The 14,865-nt window shown below is 46.7% G+C and overlaps 5 protein-coding genes across 5 annotated transcripts; 4 read left to right on the forward strand and 1 right to left on the reverse strand.

Annotated features, from left to right (window-relative positions):
• Window positions 1-1,127: 1,127 nt before the first annotated feature.
• On the forward strand, window positions 1,128-2,429 carry T069G_11197 (acyltransferase family domain-containing protein; the record flags this gene model as incomplete). Its single annotated transcript, XM_056178402.1, has 2 exons — window positions 1,128-1,577; window positions 1,644-2,429. The coding sequence occupies 2 exons, from the start codon at window positions 1,128-1,130 to the stop codon at window positions 2,427-2,429; spliced, it is 1,236 nt and encodes a 411-aa protein (XP_056023276.1).
• Window positions 2,430-3,198: 769 nt separating this feature from the next.
• T069G_11198 (uncharacterized protein) lies at window positions 3,199-3,814 on the forward strand (the record flags this gene model as incomplete). The annotated part of the gene is made up of 2 exons (XM_056178403.1): window positions 3,199-3,281; window positions 3,343-3,814. The coding sequence occupies 2 exons, from the start codon at window positions 3,199-3,201 to the stop codon at window positions 3,812-3,814; spliced, it is 555 nt and encodes a 184-aa protein (XP_056023277.1).
• Window positions 3,815-4,378: 564 nt separating this feature from the next.
• Window positions 4,379-6,435, forward strand: T069G_11199 (fungal specific transcription factor domain-containing protein; the record flags this gene model as incomplete). Its single annotated transcript, XM_056178404.1, has 5 exons — window positions 4,379-4,403; window positions 4,506-4,714; window positions 4,787-5,181; window positions 5,229-5,861; window positions 5,919-6,435. The coding sequence occupies 5 exons, from the start codon at window positions 4,379-4,381 to the stop codon at window positions 6,433-6,435; spliced, it is 1,779 nt and encodes a 592-aa protein (XP_056023278.1).
• Window positions 6,436-6,845: 410 nt separating this feature from the next.
• T069G_11200 (uncharacterized protein) lies at window positions 6,846-8,700 on the forward strand (the record flags this gene model as incomplete). Its single annotated transcript, XM_056178405.1, has 3 exons — window positions 6,846-6,910; window positions 7,112-8,142; window positions 8,216-8,700. 3 exons carry the CDS (start codon window positions 6,846-6,848, stop codon window positions 8,698-8,700), a joined length of 1,581 nt encoding a protein of 526 aa, XP_056023279.1.
• A 356-nt stretch (window positions 8,701-9,056) lies between these two features.
• T069G_11201 (tetratricopeptide repeat domain-containing protein) lies at window positions 9,057-14,104 on the reverse strand (the record flags this gene model as incomplete). Its single annotated transcript, XM_056178406.1, has 6 exons — window positions 9,057-10,391; window positions 10,455-10,727; window positions 10,800-11,923; window positions 11,976-12,970; window positions 13,031-13,772; window positions 13,825-14,104. 6 exons carry the CDS (start codon window positions 14,102-14,104, stop codon window positions 9,057-9,059), a joined length of 4,749 nt encoding a protein of 1,582 aa, XP_056023280.1.
• Window positions 14,105-14,865: the final 761 nt, after the last annotated feature.

The following is a 14,865-nucleotide window of genomic DNA, read 5'->3' on the forward strand; positions in this document are numbered from 1 at the left end:
CAAAATAGAACAGAATTGGCATTTTTTGACAAGTGCTGATTGATCTAATTTGCTGGGTGTAAATTCGATGGCTAGCCTCGCTCCCGGTCTCTTTTGTTTGAGATCATTGCAGACTTCACAGTTCGCCATTGAGTAGCGAAGCGCCCTGCTAGTAAGAAAAGATAAGAATAATAATAGACTGGAAGTGTTGTCACCATTGAAGCCTTTTTGCGATCGAATCATCGACCTTATCTCGGTGAGATTGGCTTGAGTCTAATATTCTTCTGGTTGGGCTTCTGCCTGGATTGTATGCCTTGGCTATGTAATTAGTGGGCACCCTCGTGTTAATTGTTGAATCAGCCTAACAGATTCAGATTGACTCGTTTCCTGCCGGGCGGCAACAGTCCTTGCCAAATTATTTAGGGAATGATATAATCATGTACGGAGCAGTTAACAGTATTTATATCACTACCATGTGCAAAATAACAACGACACATTTGTTGTAGTCTGGCCGGTGTTAGGCGGCTGAATTTACATGTACTTACGGTTCTCTCTGGGAGAGATGCGACAGATCCAAGTAGAGTTGACTGTACTAGACAGGTAGTCAATTCTGTCATAAAAGGTAGTGTATTACTTGAAAATTTATCTAATTCTGTTATATATATTCATTTTTCTTCCCTTTGTGAAAGCGGAAGGTAGAAATCTTCAACTACCCTAGGTACTGCCTGGTGGTAGACTTGAACAGTTTGTATTATGTGATCATCTGCCGTTGCTTTCCCTTGTTCTTTGTTGCTCCTTTAACATCAATGCTCCCTGATAGATATTATGCTCACTATATTCTCACCGTCAATAGCTAGTCTCATTTTTCGAGGTAATATTGATATACTAGTTCGTCGCACAATAAAGGTAAAGAAAGATCTTGATCTGCCAGGGTTTCGGTTTCACCAAGTCTGTCGTTTCCACGCCTCAAGGCTGACAGTGGCTCCAGAAATAGCCCGAAGGAAGCGCGCTAGCATCCTTTCTAGAAACAGCAACTCCCGGGGCCCCTTTTTTAATTTTCTCAGAAAGACCATCAGTCAGGCATCTATCTCTCTTCTACTTCATCATCTCTGTTCAGCCCCGTCAATGATCGATAAAAGTCACGCAGCATGAGCCGAGCTGTTTGGCTCGATGGCCTCCGGGGCATCGCGGCGGCCATTGTGGCGACTGACCACTATTTCATGGGCGCCGTGTTGCACGCCGGCTTCAGGTCCTTCTGGGCGGATCCGCCCGAGGAGAATCGTAAACTCATGCAACTGCCTCCCTTTCGCCTGATCTTCGCTGCGCACGCTATGGTGCCCTTGTTCTTTGTCATTTCAGGTTACGCCATCTCGATCAACCTCATCCGACTAAGGACCGCCAATAACAGTGAGGGCTTCCTTCGCCGGCTGTCTTCGGCGGCCACGCGCCGCGGCTTGCGCATTTATCTCCCCGTGTTCTGCATCACCGTCATTTCGCAGATCCTCTTCTTTCTCAATCTCTTTTCATGGGTACCTGGAGATGACATTGTATGGGGCCGAAAGCCTTGGACTGCACCATGGTTCCATGTTACCTTTGTCGTTCGGTACATGCTCGACAACATCAACATCATCGCCATCCAATACAACGGTGGTCTTAATGGCCAGCTTTGGACTATGGCTCTCGAATTCCGCGGGTCTTGCGTTGTCTACCTCGCTCTCCTGGGTCTGGCATTTTGGCAGCCGAGGCCTCGACTTTGGCTGCTTGTAGCTTCGATGGCTTACTGGTTCTACTTTGGGTATTGGGACGTGGTGGGATTTCTGGCGGGGTACTGGTTGGCTGAGCTGCACGTCTTGTCCGAGTTGCAGACTGTCAGCACCGAGGCAGAATACCTATTCTGGCTCAAACCATATATCCCCGTTCAGGCGCGATCTGTCAACTTCACCGCCGTCCGAACGTGGGTCATGTTTGTCGTCGGCATCTGGTTTCTCTGCTTGAGCGACGACGGTGCTCTCCCGCCGGGATATCAGTTCTTACAAATTGCCGAATCCTCGCGATGGGATGGAAATTGGGGGACCATTGACAAGACGTGGAAGACAGTTGGCTCCGTGCTGGTTGTCTCTGCAATCAGCGCCACAGAAGTACTTCAACGGCCCCTCAACTCCAAGTTCGTACAGTATTTGGGGAGGATCTCTTTCTCCTTGTACCTCGTACATCAATCCATTTACCACTTGTTCAGCGACCCTGTCAGGAATATGCTTTGGTTCATAGCCACAGGGGGAACGGAATCCGAGGTTGGCGCGAGTGAAAACAAATTTGCAGGCGCAGTCTGTTGGATTGGGGGCTACATCATCCTCTCAACAATCAACTTGTATGCGGCAAACTTATACACGAGATTCGTCGACGAGCGATGCATAAATATTGCAAAACGTTTCGACCAATGGGTCTCCTAGTAACTGTTGGAACAGCGATGACCATCAAATGCAGCCTGCAGCATATTTTCGGCTGCAAAAAACAGAAGACATCCAACTCAAAAGAGAGCGAGGATATGAGACATGAGAATATGGAGGTTAGCACACTTAGATCTGGAACTACATGATATAGAAGAAAGAAAATGTTACGAGTATGAAAGGAAATTTCTACAAGATCTAGTTTTAAAGTATTGCACAACTTTCTTGATAATGCCAGTATCGGTGTTATACATCTATCCGTAACGTAGGTCTTTGCCATGGCAAGGGGTTGTTTCCGAAAGAAATTAACATCCTCTTCGCCTGGATCTTGAGGAACGATGATCTGTTCGGATAGATCTGGAATATTCGAAAACCTGCCATCCTCTGAAATCATTACTACTACTCCATTTGCCTTCATAAGAGTGTACACGCATGCTCTATTAGATAATCTTCAAACTAGCGAATTAGCGTGCTATCCGGAGTAAGCATCGCTCATGAATGCTGGCTATGTCATTCAAATCATCTTTCCGGAACGTATCCGGCGCTAAAAACAACCCTGTAGATCCCAAAACAGAGGCTTCATGGCGAATAATAGGAATGATCATGTGTAAACAAGTTGTCGTAGTCCGAGGTACTAGAATCCGAGGTATTGGAATCCGAGGTTTATAAGCCTACCAATATTCCAATACTTATTGAAGCAATACCCAGCGTCTTCGTGCCAATATTGTCGGTGTCCTATGTCCTACCTATTCTGGTTTTACATATTGTGAAAATGGAGACAACCCGCAGCATTCATCCCAACCAGCAAAAGCTCATCGACCGGGCTCGAGAATTCTTGGCCGAAGTTGAAGACTTGTAAGTAAGGGATCTTGACAAAGACATTATAATCATACCTTGAGCGCTCATTTCCCTATAGAACTCCGGGCAAAGATCTTGAAGCGACACTGAACCGAGACTACGGTCCTGGAAACCCATACTATGATGACTTCTGCCACCTAATTCGACAAGCTCTCGAGAACGACGAAGGTTGGGTGGCAATCGACGAGATAGATGGTCCAAAGTATCGTCGCACAAGGATCAGTCCTCCGTCTGAGTTGAACCGTCACTTTAGCATTACGACCGTTTACATGGACAGCCAAGAAGAATATCGCGGCCAGTACCACCTCCACCCATACGGCGAACTCAACTGTGTCGTTCAGTTGGATTCATCAGCCGAGTTGATGGGAATGTCCGGGTGGCAAGGCTCCGGTTGGACTTCGCCAGGTCCCGGGACTCATCACTATCCAGAGGTCCGCGGAGGCGCCCTGGTGGCTCTCTTTTTCCTGCCGGCCGGCCGCATATCCTATAAGAGATCGAAACCGGGAGATCCGCAGCCAATAGCTATCTAATGGGGAATAGGAACCGGTTCGGAGGCTAGTGCATCTTAGTTGGCGATGTGTGTGTGAGTCTGACAAACCTAGTCAACGTAGGCGATCCCCGCATTAAATAAGCAGCTTTATTAGAGTAATAAACTGGGCAACGTTTCTTGAGTCCTATTTATCATTGTCATAACCCAAAACCCTTGCTCTTCTATCCCCTCAAACCTAACTGTTACCGTCATCATGCCTCGCCATAAAGTGGCCGAAGAGAGAAAACGAATTGCGAAAGCCTGCATCCTTTGCCAGACCAACAAGACAAAATGCGATGGTCTCTGTCCTTGCAGCCAGTGTATTAAGCGGGAGAGATCCACCGCCTGTTCTTATTCATCACACAAACGCTTATACGGACGCCAACGGCGATGGCCAAAAGACGCGGACGCGGACGCGGACATCTCCAAACCAACACAAAAAGATGCCAAAGAGGCTGGCGATTCACCATTCGATCACTCTGACCCACATATTAAGCGCACGCAACTTCATGAAGATGATGAAAAACATGGCATACATATTGCGATCCCAAAACTACCCAGCACTATGCGCGATACAAAAGGACAGTCAAGTACGTAGTCATCAATGCACCCAGGTTCCCAAGCACACAACGGATAAAAAGGCGCTCATGTTTTTGATAACGCTTGCTAAACTGTTTTATAAATTCTTGTAGTGTACTATGGAGATTGCGCGGCGCTCTCTTTCCTCCAAAACATACAAGAACTCATACAGGGCGAACAAGAACTCGCCGATGCAGCCAAAGAGCTCTCATCGCTCTCAGTAGTAGAAGAAGTTCCCTCGACGGATGGTGAAAGTGTGTTGGCCTATGATAATGCGAATCTTGGCGACCTGGAAGCTTTGGTTCAGGCATTCTTCACATCGGTATTATTCCCTTCCCACAAACCTAAGGAACTACGCGATTTTGAATATACTAACTTGTCAACTTGATTATAGACGTGTGGTATCCTCGATATTATGGACCGATCTTATATAGAGAACCTGCTCAGCTGCTGGATTAATGGGAATATTTCCGTCACAAGTAGCAGCGCTGCTATATTGTATCTCGTACTTGCTTCCGCTTCTCAAATACGAAGCAACTCTGCGCAAGATCACCACCGCTCTCAGTCATTCTTTTATCACGGCCGACGAATTGCACTTCTAGAACTGACAGAGTACCCTAGTATGGAAACAACACAGGCATTTATGTTGATAAGTTTATACATGCTTGGCAGCTGTCGACGAGATGGAGCGCACTTGAATCTGGGCATTGCAATCAGCGCGGCAAAAGCACTCGGGTATCATAGAACTGAAGCTACTTTTACCCAGTGCGAAGAGAACAAGCAATTGAGGTAGGGGACACATCCTCGTTTGAAAAGATGCGGCATTATTAATACAGCCAAAATAGGAAGCGGATATGGCGCACCTTGTGCTATCACGATTTATTCTTCTGCGCCATGATGGGGAGAGCTCCATTGGCCGCTGCGATGGATTCCGCCGAAGAAGAAGACAACCGGCAACCCGACCCAAAACATCCCGATAAATGCCAACAGCTTGGCATGTACGAATCAGCACGAGCCTTTTCGATTTTAAAACAAACCGTCCTCGAGATATACACAAAACACTCTGCGCCGCTGGAGCGACTCCAACGACTCTCTCGACAGCTTCGCGAAATGGGAACAGCGCTCCCTTTTGAACTTCGCAGTATCAGCCCCGCAGCATTTCCAGAGCATAAATGTCCTAAGACGAGACAGCTCATCATACGGAACGCTACTGTTGCCTGCAACTATTATTTCAGCATGATGCTTTTGACGAGGCCATTTCTCATCGCTTGTCTTAGGGCGAAGTACAACAAAACACCAAAATCGACTCAAAGCCCTGAGTCGAATGACGACTCTCAAGAATCTTCAGAGGTTGACAAGAATGTCAAGCATGGTGCTATGACTTCGTTTGATACAGCTCTAAAGACAATCCAGCTGCTACATGAGTTGTATGTCAATGGAGTATTGTTTAACAATATGCCACTTGTTGTGTAAGTCACATTTCTCTATGAAAGTATCTGACATGAACTTGCTGACTTTACATCCAGGGCATGGACTTTTGTTTCGGCCTTGACCGTTTGTGCCGCCTACTTCGGACGACTAGGCGACGCCCGAGAATGCGAACTCGTCATCTACAGAGCGAATCAGATACTGCAGCATTTCATGCCATACAGTCCCCAAGCGAAGCAGTACGACCTTATTTTGAAGAAGCTATCCCGAGTTGCACTGAGCTGTATAAGCGGCTCTGGAGACCAGCCCTACGACAACAGCAACTTGTTCTGGTCCGACTTATTCAGACTGACTCCAGCGCATCTACATAAGCTGAAGGAAGAGGAGACTGATTCAACTTTGGATATCAGTGAATTGTTTGGATTGGGCATACCAGAAGGAGATGCCTGCTCTCTGTCGGAAAGGTTTGGAGCATCACTGGAAACTGCCCAGACGGACACGAGTATGAGTGATATTTTTCACTTTCCGGATGGGGCGTATAAGGACTTCTCTAATTACATGTTGATGACTGACGATTTTCTTTCTGAGCAGCAAGATTTCTTCTTGAACATCTGATGCCTTATGAGCGGTATCACTGCTTTCCAGTTCAGCTGTTTCTTGCATTTATTCAGTGTAGTTCTTTAGCATGCCGAACGCTCATTTTGCCTCCTCAAATTTTAAGACTTAAATTTCACAAAATTTATCTCTCCCGCTTAAATTTATGCTGATTCCACTAACAAAAGATATATTTGCCTCTGAATGTGACAAACGTGTATCGCGGCAAAGACAAGGGAATGGCATGAGTGGTAAGAGAATAATGCTGACTCATCAAGACATGATGCTCCGCAAAACGATCGCATCCTTAGTGCACGTGACTTTCAGTCACGGAATTCAGTTCTTCCGATCCGACGCGTACATTCATCGCCTATTGTCGCATCTCCTCCAGCCATTTTCTTCATCATGCATCACATCACCAACGACTGACCATGGCAACGCCATGCATCGCCGCCGACGACGACGATCCCACGCAGCCTTTCTCGTCTCCCATCGGGTTAGTGAAATAGTCCCTGTGTGATTCCACTGGGCGACACGCCTAAGTGGATTGCCGTGCCGCTCTACTCGATGGCTTGTTCAGAGACGGCCCCCTGCGAAGCAAGACCAGGTTCTCTCTCGGGAAAACCAATAAAATTCCGTCGCATACTCAGCACGTTTGCACTTGTGTGAATCTGCTGAAATGGGCGGGGTCTTGTAGGCCGCTGGTGGTGAGAAATGGACGATGGCTCTCAGGCTTGAGTCTGCGGGAGGTTGTTACTCGCTTCATGCCGGTGACTCCTCGCTCCCATCAGTTGCTATTAGCAGTTCTCTCTCTGTATCAATACCGTCCGGTGGAGTGGTGGGACTTTCCACTATATCCGATTCCGTCTCGCCTCTGGCCGTGTGCCAGCGACTTTTGCCTACATCGCGTCCCCGTTCGCTGCTTTTGGTGGTCTACTAACGTCTTAGGTCCAAGTCGTGATCACATACCGCAAGGCATAGATGAAGCTCAGGCCAATCGTGATGAGGATCACGATGGCGTCGAGAATAAAGACGATGATGTGACTTTGTCAGACCCCAGCGACTGCGATACAGAGACCATCGAGCCCAACATCTCTTATCAGAATAATGCTGTTACGTGGAAGGATGACACCAACCAAACTCAGCATGCTGATGGCATCCATCTCGATATCTACCTCGACACTTTGACCAACACGTCTCTTTTCAAGCTCTATTGCAACATTCACCACAAAGGCAGTAAAGCCAAAGGCCAGAAACATACCATCTTTTTGTTCATACATCCCGAATCAGTGCGAGCTATTACGTTGGATAGTGGGAGATCCGCAGGACCGAGCTCCTCCAAAATCAGTCGCCAGATTTTGTCCTTTTCCATCGCACATCAACCGTCTTTTATTATTCCCAAAGGCTATGTTCTAGAGTCCAAGCAGAGAAGCAAAGGCCTTTTGAATGCAGTGCTCGCCCTGGCCAACGTGACTGATTTCAGCGTCCATCTCAACAGTTCCAACATAACCATACCCAAACAGACGCGGCTGGAGTCGGTCGCCCGAATCTTTTCACTGAATTCCGCACATAACCGGCCATTGACGAACAAAAGATGTGCCAATCTGGAGTCGTTGTATGGCGGCAGAGGAGGCGAAGTCGCTAATCCAAGCAGAGATGTGGGCAAGACACCTATCCAGGCTGATCTGCCCCCATCTTACGACGAACCAGAACGTGGACAAATTTCTAGTAAGCACGCACACCTTATCCCATTCTCCGGTTTTTTTGTCTTGATCCATCAAGGCTAACTCATTCCTCTCAGATAAGCGCCGACGTATTGATTCTGATGTTACGAATGACAAGTCTCCCGCAGTCCACGATGATCTGTTTGAATCTATTCGTAGCCATCTCAATGGTATAGAGAGCCGCATTTGCAATCATATCGATGGCATGGAGAGTCGAATCAACACTCGCCTCGACAGTATCGAGGGCCGTTTGAAGCAACTCGAAGACAAGGTCTCGGATGCACTAGATGTTGATCGTGATCAATACATTCTAGAAGAAATCGGTGAACAACTGGATGATTGCATAACAGGTGTAAAAATTGAATCCGAGGAGCTGTTCAAAGCCATTGATGACCGAGCAGACATGACAATAGAGCGATTAGAACAAGAGGTGAACGAGAGAATCGACCAGTTGGGAGCAGAGGTCAAGGACAACACAGCGGAACTCGTAGAGGAAAGTCTGAAGAAGAAGCTAGTCAATGCGAGTTTACGAATTGATGGTAGCGTCTTTCTGGACATATAACATTGCTCTTTAATACAACGATAAATTTCTTCAAATTACATATTGTGAGACACTTGAAACACACAGAGAAGAGTAGTGAAGTTAAAGAAGGGAACAAGCAGTAGATTAGCTACGAGTTTGCAGCTAGGTATCCAATAATGACCGTATTTATCTTTAAACTCATTCAAACAAAGAGGAAAACCTCTTCTTTTATAGTTCTCTTTCAAGCCTCGAAGTCGTAGCTTGAATCTAGGCACTTCCTTTCAGCATTCTAGCTTCTAGGCGCCTGACACATACTACATTCGATTCATAAATGCTTCATACAATTGTAATCTCACATTTTGGTAAGAGGCAATGCTCGTACGGACAACTCAATTCTACGAGATGTCAGGGAATTTTGCATGTCGAGAGGACGACCACCAGCTTTCTGCCGCTTCCCTAGAAGAAATGGTATAAGGGTGGTTTTGGCCAAGAACTCGCAACCGAGCTTCGGCACACTCGTCCATCTTCCACCTGCCATCCGCATCTCGACCTTGGCTTTTCCAAATGAGAGCAATATTGTTCAAGCTCGTCAGAGTATGAGGATGCTCTGGCCCGAGCTTCGTCTTGCAAATCTCCACCACTTCCGACTGTAGCTTGGCAGCGACTTGATGTTTGCCTTGAGCGCAGTATATCAAGGCGAGGTTGTTCATGCTGGCGAGCGTATAAGGATGGTCTGGCCCCAATATATTCCCTCGCATCTCCAATGCCTCTTCTTGCAGAGATTGGGCCTCGTAAAGGCGGCCTTGGAGCCTGTATGTTGATGCTAAGCTGTTCATGCATGTGAGTGTATCGGGATGTTCTCCCCCGAGCTTCATCCTGAGGGAGACGAGGGCTTGTGCTTGAAGAGTCTCGGCTTCCCCTAATTTTCCCTGGAGCCGGTATATCGACCCCAAGTTATTCAAGCTGGTCAGAGTTAGGTGATGATCAGGACCGAATTTGTTTCTGTAGCTGTCAACCACTTCTTTCTGTGTAGTCTCTGCGTCCGTATAACGGCCTTGGGCTCTGTAAATTGATGCCAGGTTTGATTTACTTGTTAAAGTTCTTGGATGATCTGGCCCTAAAATTCGTTCTCGATAGGGTACTACCCTGACTTGGGTGTCCATTGCCTTCTTCCACCGGCCCTTGGCTTTGTATACCAACGCTAGGTTATTATCCAGGATCATCTCCGTTCGATGGAGAATGCTACTGCTTCTTTTTCCGGATGCATCAACTGCTTGGTTGAACAATTCCTCGGCCCTGTCATATTGTCCTTGGTCCATGAGTATCAACGCAATTAGTGTCAAAGTTTTCGTATCATCCTTGTCTGCCTTTTGTCGCGCTATTAATGCTTGTTCGGCCAATTGCATCGCAATCTCGTATCTGCCTTGTAGCCGCGCAAATCGGCCTCCGTTGTGTAGAAGATTTGCAAAATCTTCCAGCAAACGATGGACTGGTTGATAGTTGGCTGCCGCTTGGACATGGGCAAAGAGCTCTTCGCAGGTTGCCCAGCTGGAGTAGATGCTTCTCGGAAATGCCATTGCTAGCCTCCTAATAAATTGCTGCTCAAATATTTGTAATTGAGACGCGTCCAGATTCTTCTTCACTGAGAGCTGGATAAGCCCGTGCATCTCGAACACTTGCTTCGTCCCATTCGCTGTGATGAGGCAGTGATTCAGTAATATCTCCAAGTCCTGATTTAATAAGACGTCTAAGTCGCCGCTTGCCTCATCCAATGTGTCTCCACTGGGAGAAACATCCGTCAATTGAACGCTGTGATCTCCTACAAAGGGTCTCAGTAACCATTTTGGAATGCCTCGGCGATCAAAAAAGCTCATGAGCGATAAGAGATCAGTCGCAGATGAGCTTTGTGAGCGAATAGCATCAAGTGATAACTTGAAAGTCTTAAAAAGACTTTTGTGAATCTGTCCGCTTCGATCGGGGCTGAGATATTCCAACTCTAATAATTTAATTTTTGCCTCTTCGCTGTCTCTTAATTGTATAAGTTGCTTCTCAGTATTGAGTAGCGCCTGTCGTGAATATGTTAGCTATTTGGGAATGCTGATGGGTCCGACATGGAATTAGATTGATCGTGGACTTACTGCCTTTCTCTCTTCTTTCTCCTCTGCCGTTTCCCTTGCCGTCCGCTGTTCTTCCGATAACTCCGGCATATCTTCATCAGAAGAAACTTTTGCCCAATCTCCATGGTGATCGACTCTTTCCCAACCTCCATGATCAACGATGCGGTCGTCTCTATCACCCTCATACATAAAAGGATCATCAGGAACATCTTCCTCGTCTAAATCAACTGTCGAAGGCGATGAATCACCAAGATTTGATGATTTGGTGAATGGCTTAGCCAAGATGTTTCTTGAGATGAACTTGGTATGGTCGATCTGGTTACGCCTTGGGCGTAAATCATCGTGGGAAGCTTTGACTAATTGGTAACCCAATGGATTACCCTCGTCATTGAGGTATCGAGTAATCGAAACAGGATACTCATCATCGGTGAGCCGCCCTGCTGGTACATTTTGTACATTCAACGGCTCTGCTGATGCATATTGTACATATTTGGCCACTCGACAAATTGCTAGCGGAATCATGGAAAGTGATTTCACGAGACCACTTGCTGCGTCAATCCTTGGAACTGGTTCTTTCATTGTCCGTCTCAGTTTCGTTTCTAGAAGAGAGACGGCATTAGATACTGATATAGGTCCAATCTCAATCACGTCTTGCTGGTTTCCAGTTAGTCCATAAGCCACATCTCTGCGGCGGGTTGTGACGACGATTGTCCCATTTCGGCTCTTAGGTAGGTAGAGTTCGTCCTGGAAAATGCTATGATCGTTGGCACCATCCAGGAATAATATCCATCGACCATTTCGTTCTTCGGAGAGCCAACGGTGCGAAATTTGTATCGAAGCTGCCGTACTCTCTGGTCTCCACGAGCTGAGATTGGATGCAATTGTTCTGAAACTTTCGTTGATGCTCGACTGACTTTCGGCGTTGACCCAGAATACAGACATTTTTGCTGATGCGACCAAACGATAAGCTAGTTCAATAGCTAATTGAGTTTTGCCAATGCCACCTATGCCAACGAGGGCTAAACGAGCGGGAGGCGAAGAGCATGCATGGACGAGATCATGAAGAAGAATGTCGTGGCCAGTAAAATCTGGATCGTGGCGGAAAGGAAATATTATGATCGTCGCTGGTGGTGTGCGAGGTCGTGCTAAGGATGTCAGTTTCGCCTGGGTAATAGCTCAAGTTGTAGTTTCGCTTACCTATTATTGGTTGTTTATCAGATGCATTGTTGGCGATAGTTTCAAGAGCTAAAGACTGATTCTTGGCTTGAAATGCCCCAGAATCTATCACTTGTTGCAAAAATGCGTCGGCTTCCGGAGGAGGCTCACTATTAGGAATGAAATCTTGCCAATTCATGTCCAGCTCACAGTCCGGAATGGTATCTTCCACCAAAGAATTGTCAACATCCATGACTTCAGTTTCTACCAGCAGATCATTGATACTTTCAAGTATCCCTTGAGTCTCAGGAAGAGAGAGTTGTTGCTTTGAACCAAGGCGGGACAAATCATTGTCGGTGTTACCAGCCAAAACCTTATCGTCCGTTGACTTATCTACGACAGCATCCAGAGAAATGATGCGAAGAGAGAAGAGCATTATGCCTTGAAGATGCGCAGCCACATGCCTTGCAATTGTTTCAATATTTAATTGGCCTTGGCTTTGGGAGACTGGTATTTGAGGATTTGGTGTTTCTTGCTCTGATGACCCAGTGTCGGTGTCACTGTGCTGATCAAGTTGTACGGAGCCAGTCTCTGTCTTTATGCGCTTTGAACTTTCTGTGAGCTGCTCGCCTTTATTTGGAACCTTTAATAGTGTTTCTTTTGAGGGTTGACTATCTCGATCGGTATTTTGCTCATCGTTCATAGAAAGGCAACAAAGGGGACAAGTATCTTGTGGACGGGGAGCTCGAAGTCTGCTCTGGTGCACGATGATCTGGATCTGTTGCTCTGTAAAAACGTCCGAGTGCAGTCTTGATATGTGTTCTGAGAGGTCTTGTGATTTTGGGTATGTTGTCTCCTGGTTGTTGCATAATGGACAACTCCACCAAGCCGGCAAATGTACTTCTCGGTGCCAGTTCTGACCATGAGTTTCGAGCATGTGGCTAAACCAGGCTCTGGAAGTTGCGAATCGTTTTAAGGGCTCACTACACTTCTCTGAGAGACAGAGGAAAGGCTTAAAGTCCTCATTTAAATGCTTCCTAGATAAGGAGTGTGTTAGTAACCCGGTATTCTAAGGATCATAAAAGCGATGCTCATACTTCCATTTGTCCCCTTTGAACTCGTCCTCAGAGAGAGGTGAAAAGCACCAATCACAGACTAGACTAGCTTCTGATGGTTGCGGATAAGCGACAAGATTAGCAGCGACAGATTTTGTTTTGCTTTTTACAGAGCCGTCCTTTCTCTGCGAAAATCTCCTTTTGAACTCTTGGCTGTCAAGAGACGTAGGCTTGGATTCCTTGGACTGGTGAGATCTGGCTCCTAAATGTGACATAACTATTGGGCGAACCAGCCGTTTATATATATCGTTTACTGGAGTAGGAGGAGCAGCAACTGGTGGTGGATCAGCTTCCCATGTGGCAGCCTTTATCTGTGGAGCTGACTCTTCGTTTATAGTAGATAACTGTAACTGAGGTCGAGGTTGGAGCCTCACTTGACGAGATCGCCTATAGTGAAACTTTTGATACATATCCGTCATTGCGCGCGCGAGTTGCTCGATCAGAGATGGACTTGCGTCCGGATAGAATGAAGTGATGGCTAGGCGCGCGACTCCTTCGAATGAGGTAGAGTCAAATTTTGCCGCGAATTTTCCCAATTTAGTTGCCTGGCTTGCTTCTGATGATGATTGAATGGTCCCTCCAAGATGATGGAGTCGTTCGATGGCCCCCTCGATACCTCTTAGACTTTCTATGCTGATTTGGAGTTGAGGCTGAGGCGATGAAGCTCCGTCTGAATCGGAGACCTCAATATCCTCTCCATCAGAAGCATTCTCAGGTTCGAAAACTGCATTCTATATCAGCTTTCATCGAATAGAGATACAAAATGCCTGACGTACGATAGGTCAAATTTCTCTTCATAATATCTAGCAAACGAAGAGCCAGATCTTGTATATCGGCATGCCTCTGTAGCCTACGATCAAGGCACATTTCGGGAACGGCGAACACGCCTAAGAAGGCCGCCCATGCTGAAAATCGTTGTTGGTATTCCCCAACAACCTTTGCTCCATTAAGGTTGGCTTCGTCTTTTAGCCTCGAGATTTGTTCGGCGAATAGCTTCTCGCATTCGCTCGCGAGCTCATAGATTGGCTCGCCTGACTCAATACAGTCTTCATCCATGACTGTTCAGCAGCATGTGAATATATGTGTTCCGAGTGTTCATTTAGTAGGAGGCCCAATTCATGGGCAGGATGCGGCCGCGGGTAAGAAGAGAATGTGGAGAGTGGAAGTATGCGGGAAGAGACGAAAACTCCACAGTCGCATTTAACGGTGGATCGGATGCGCTACTCTCAGCTGTTTGAAGCAAGATTAAGAGTTTGTTCTCGGTAGATGAGAAGAGACTATTGCATGTAGGTACATGTAGTCATCGTCGAAATCCTCCATCTGTGGTTGACCCCGCCTTCATGCATTGTCTATAAATCCTGAGGATAAATTACCCCATCCATGTACTTGACTATACTTAACTCAATCATCTCTTCTGTTGCCACTGATGCCCCAACCTAGTTCTTGATTCATGAATATTTGGTTGCCAGTTGGCGTATTTGAACCTATCAACTATGTTCTGTCTTGGGTATTCGCCGTCCAGAAATTGGCCCGATGAGCATTCAATTTCATCTTCATTCCTCTGCAGTTACCGCATCATAGAATGTACCCAAAGGTATAGTAGCACGCACTTTGATCCTTAGCGTTATTACATGGGATGTTTATAGCGCAATAAGTCTTCATACTCGGACAGGGTTCAGGTGATATGCATGATCGTCTCCGGCCGGTAGCTTTGCTTATGAGAGGCTCACAAACCCCCGCTTTCAATCTTCAGCCGCAAACCGCACTCGCAACCACACAAAGGATCGTACTGGTCACACATGGTCTTATCCGTTGTA

Source organism: Trichoderma breve, assembly GCF_028502605.1.
Source record: "Trichoderma breve strain T069 chromosome 7 map unlocalized scaffold00008, whole genome shotgun sequence".
Lineage (NCBI taxonomy): Eukaryota > Fungi > Ascomycota > Sordariomycetes > Hypocreales > Hypocreaceae > Trichoderma > Trichoderma breve.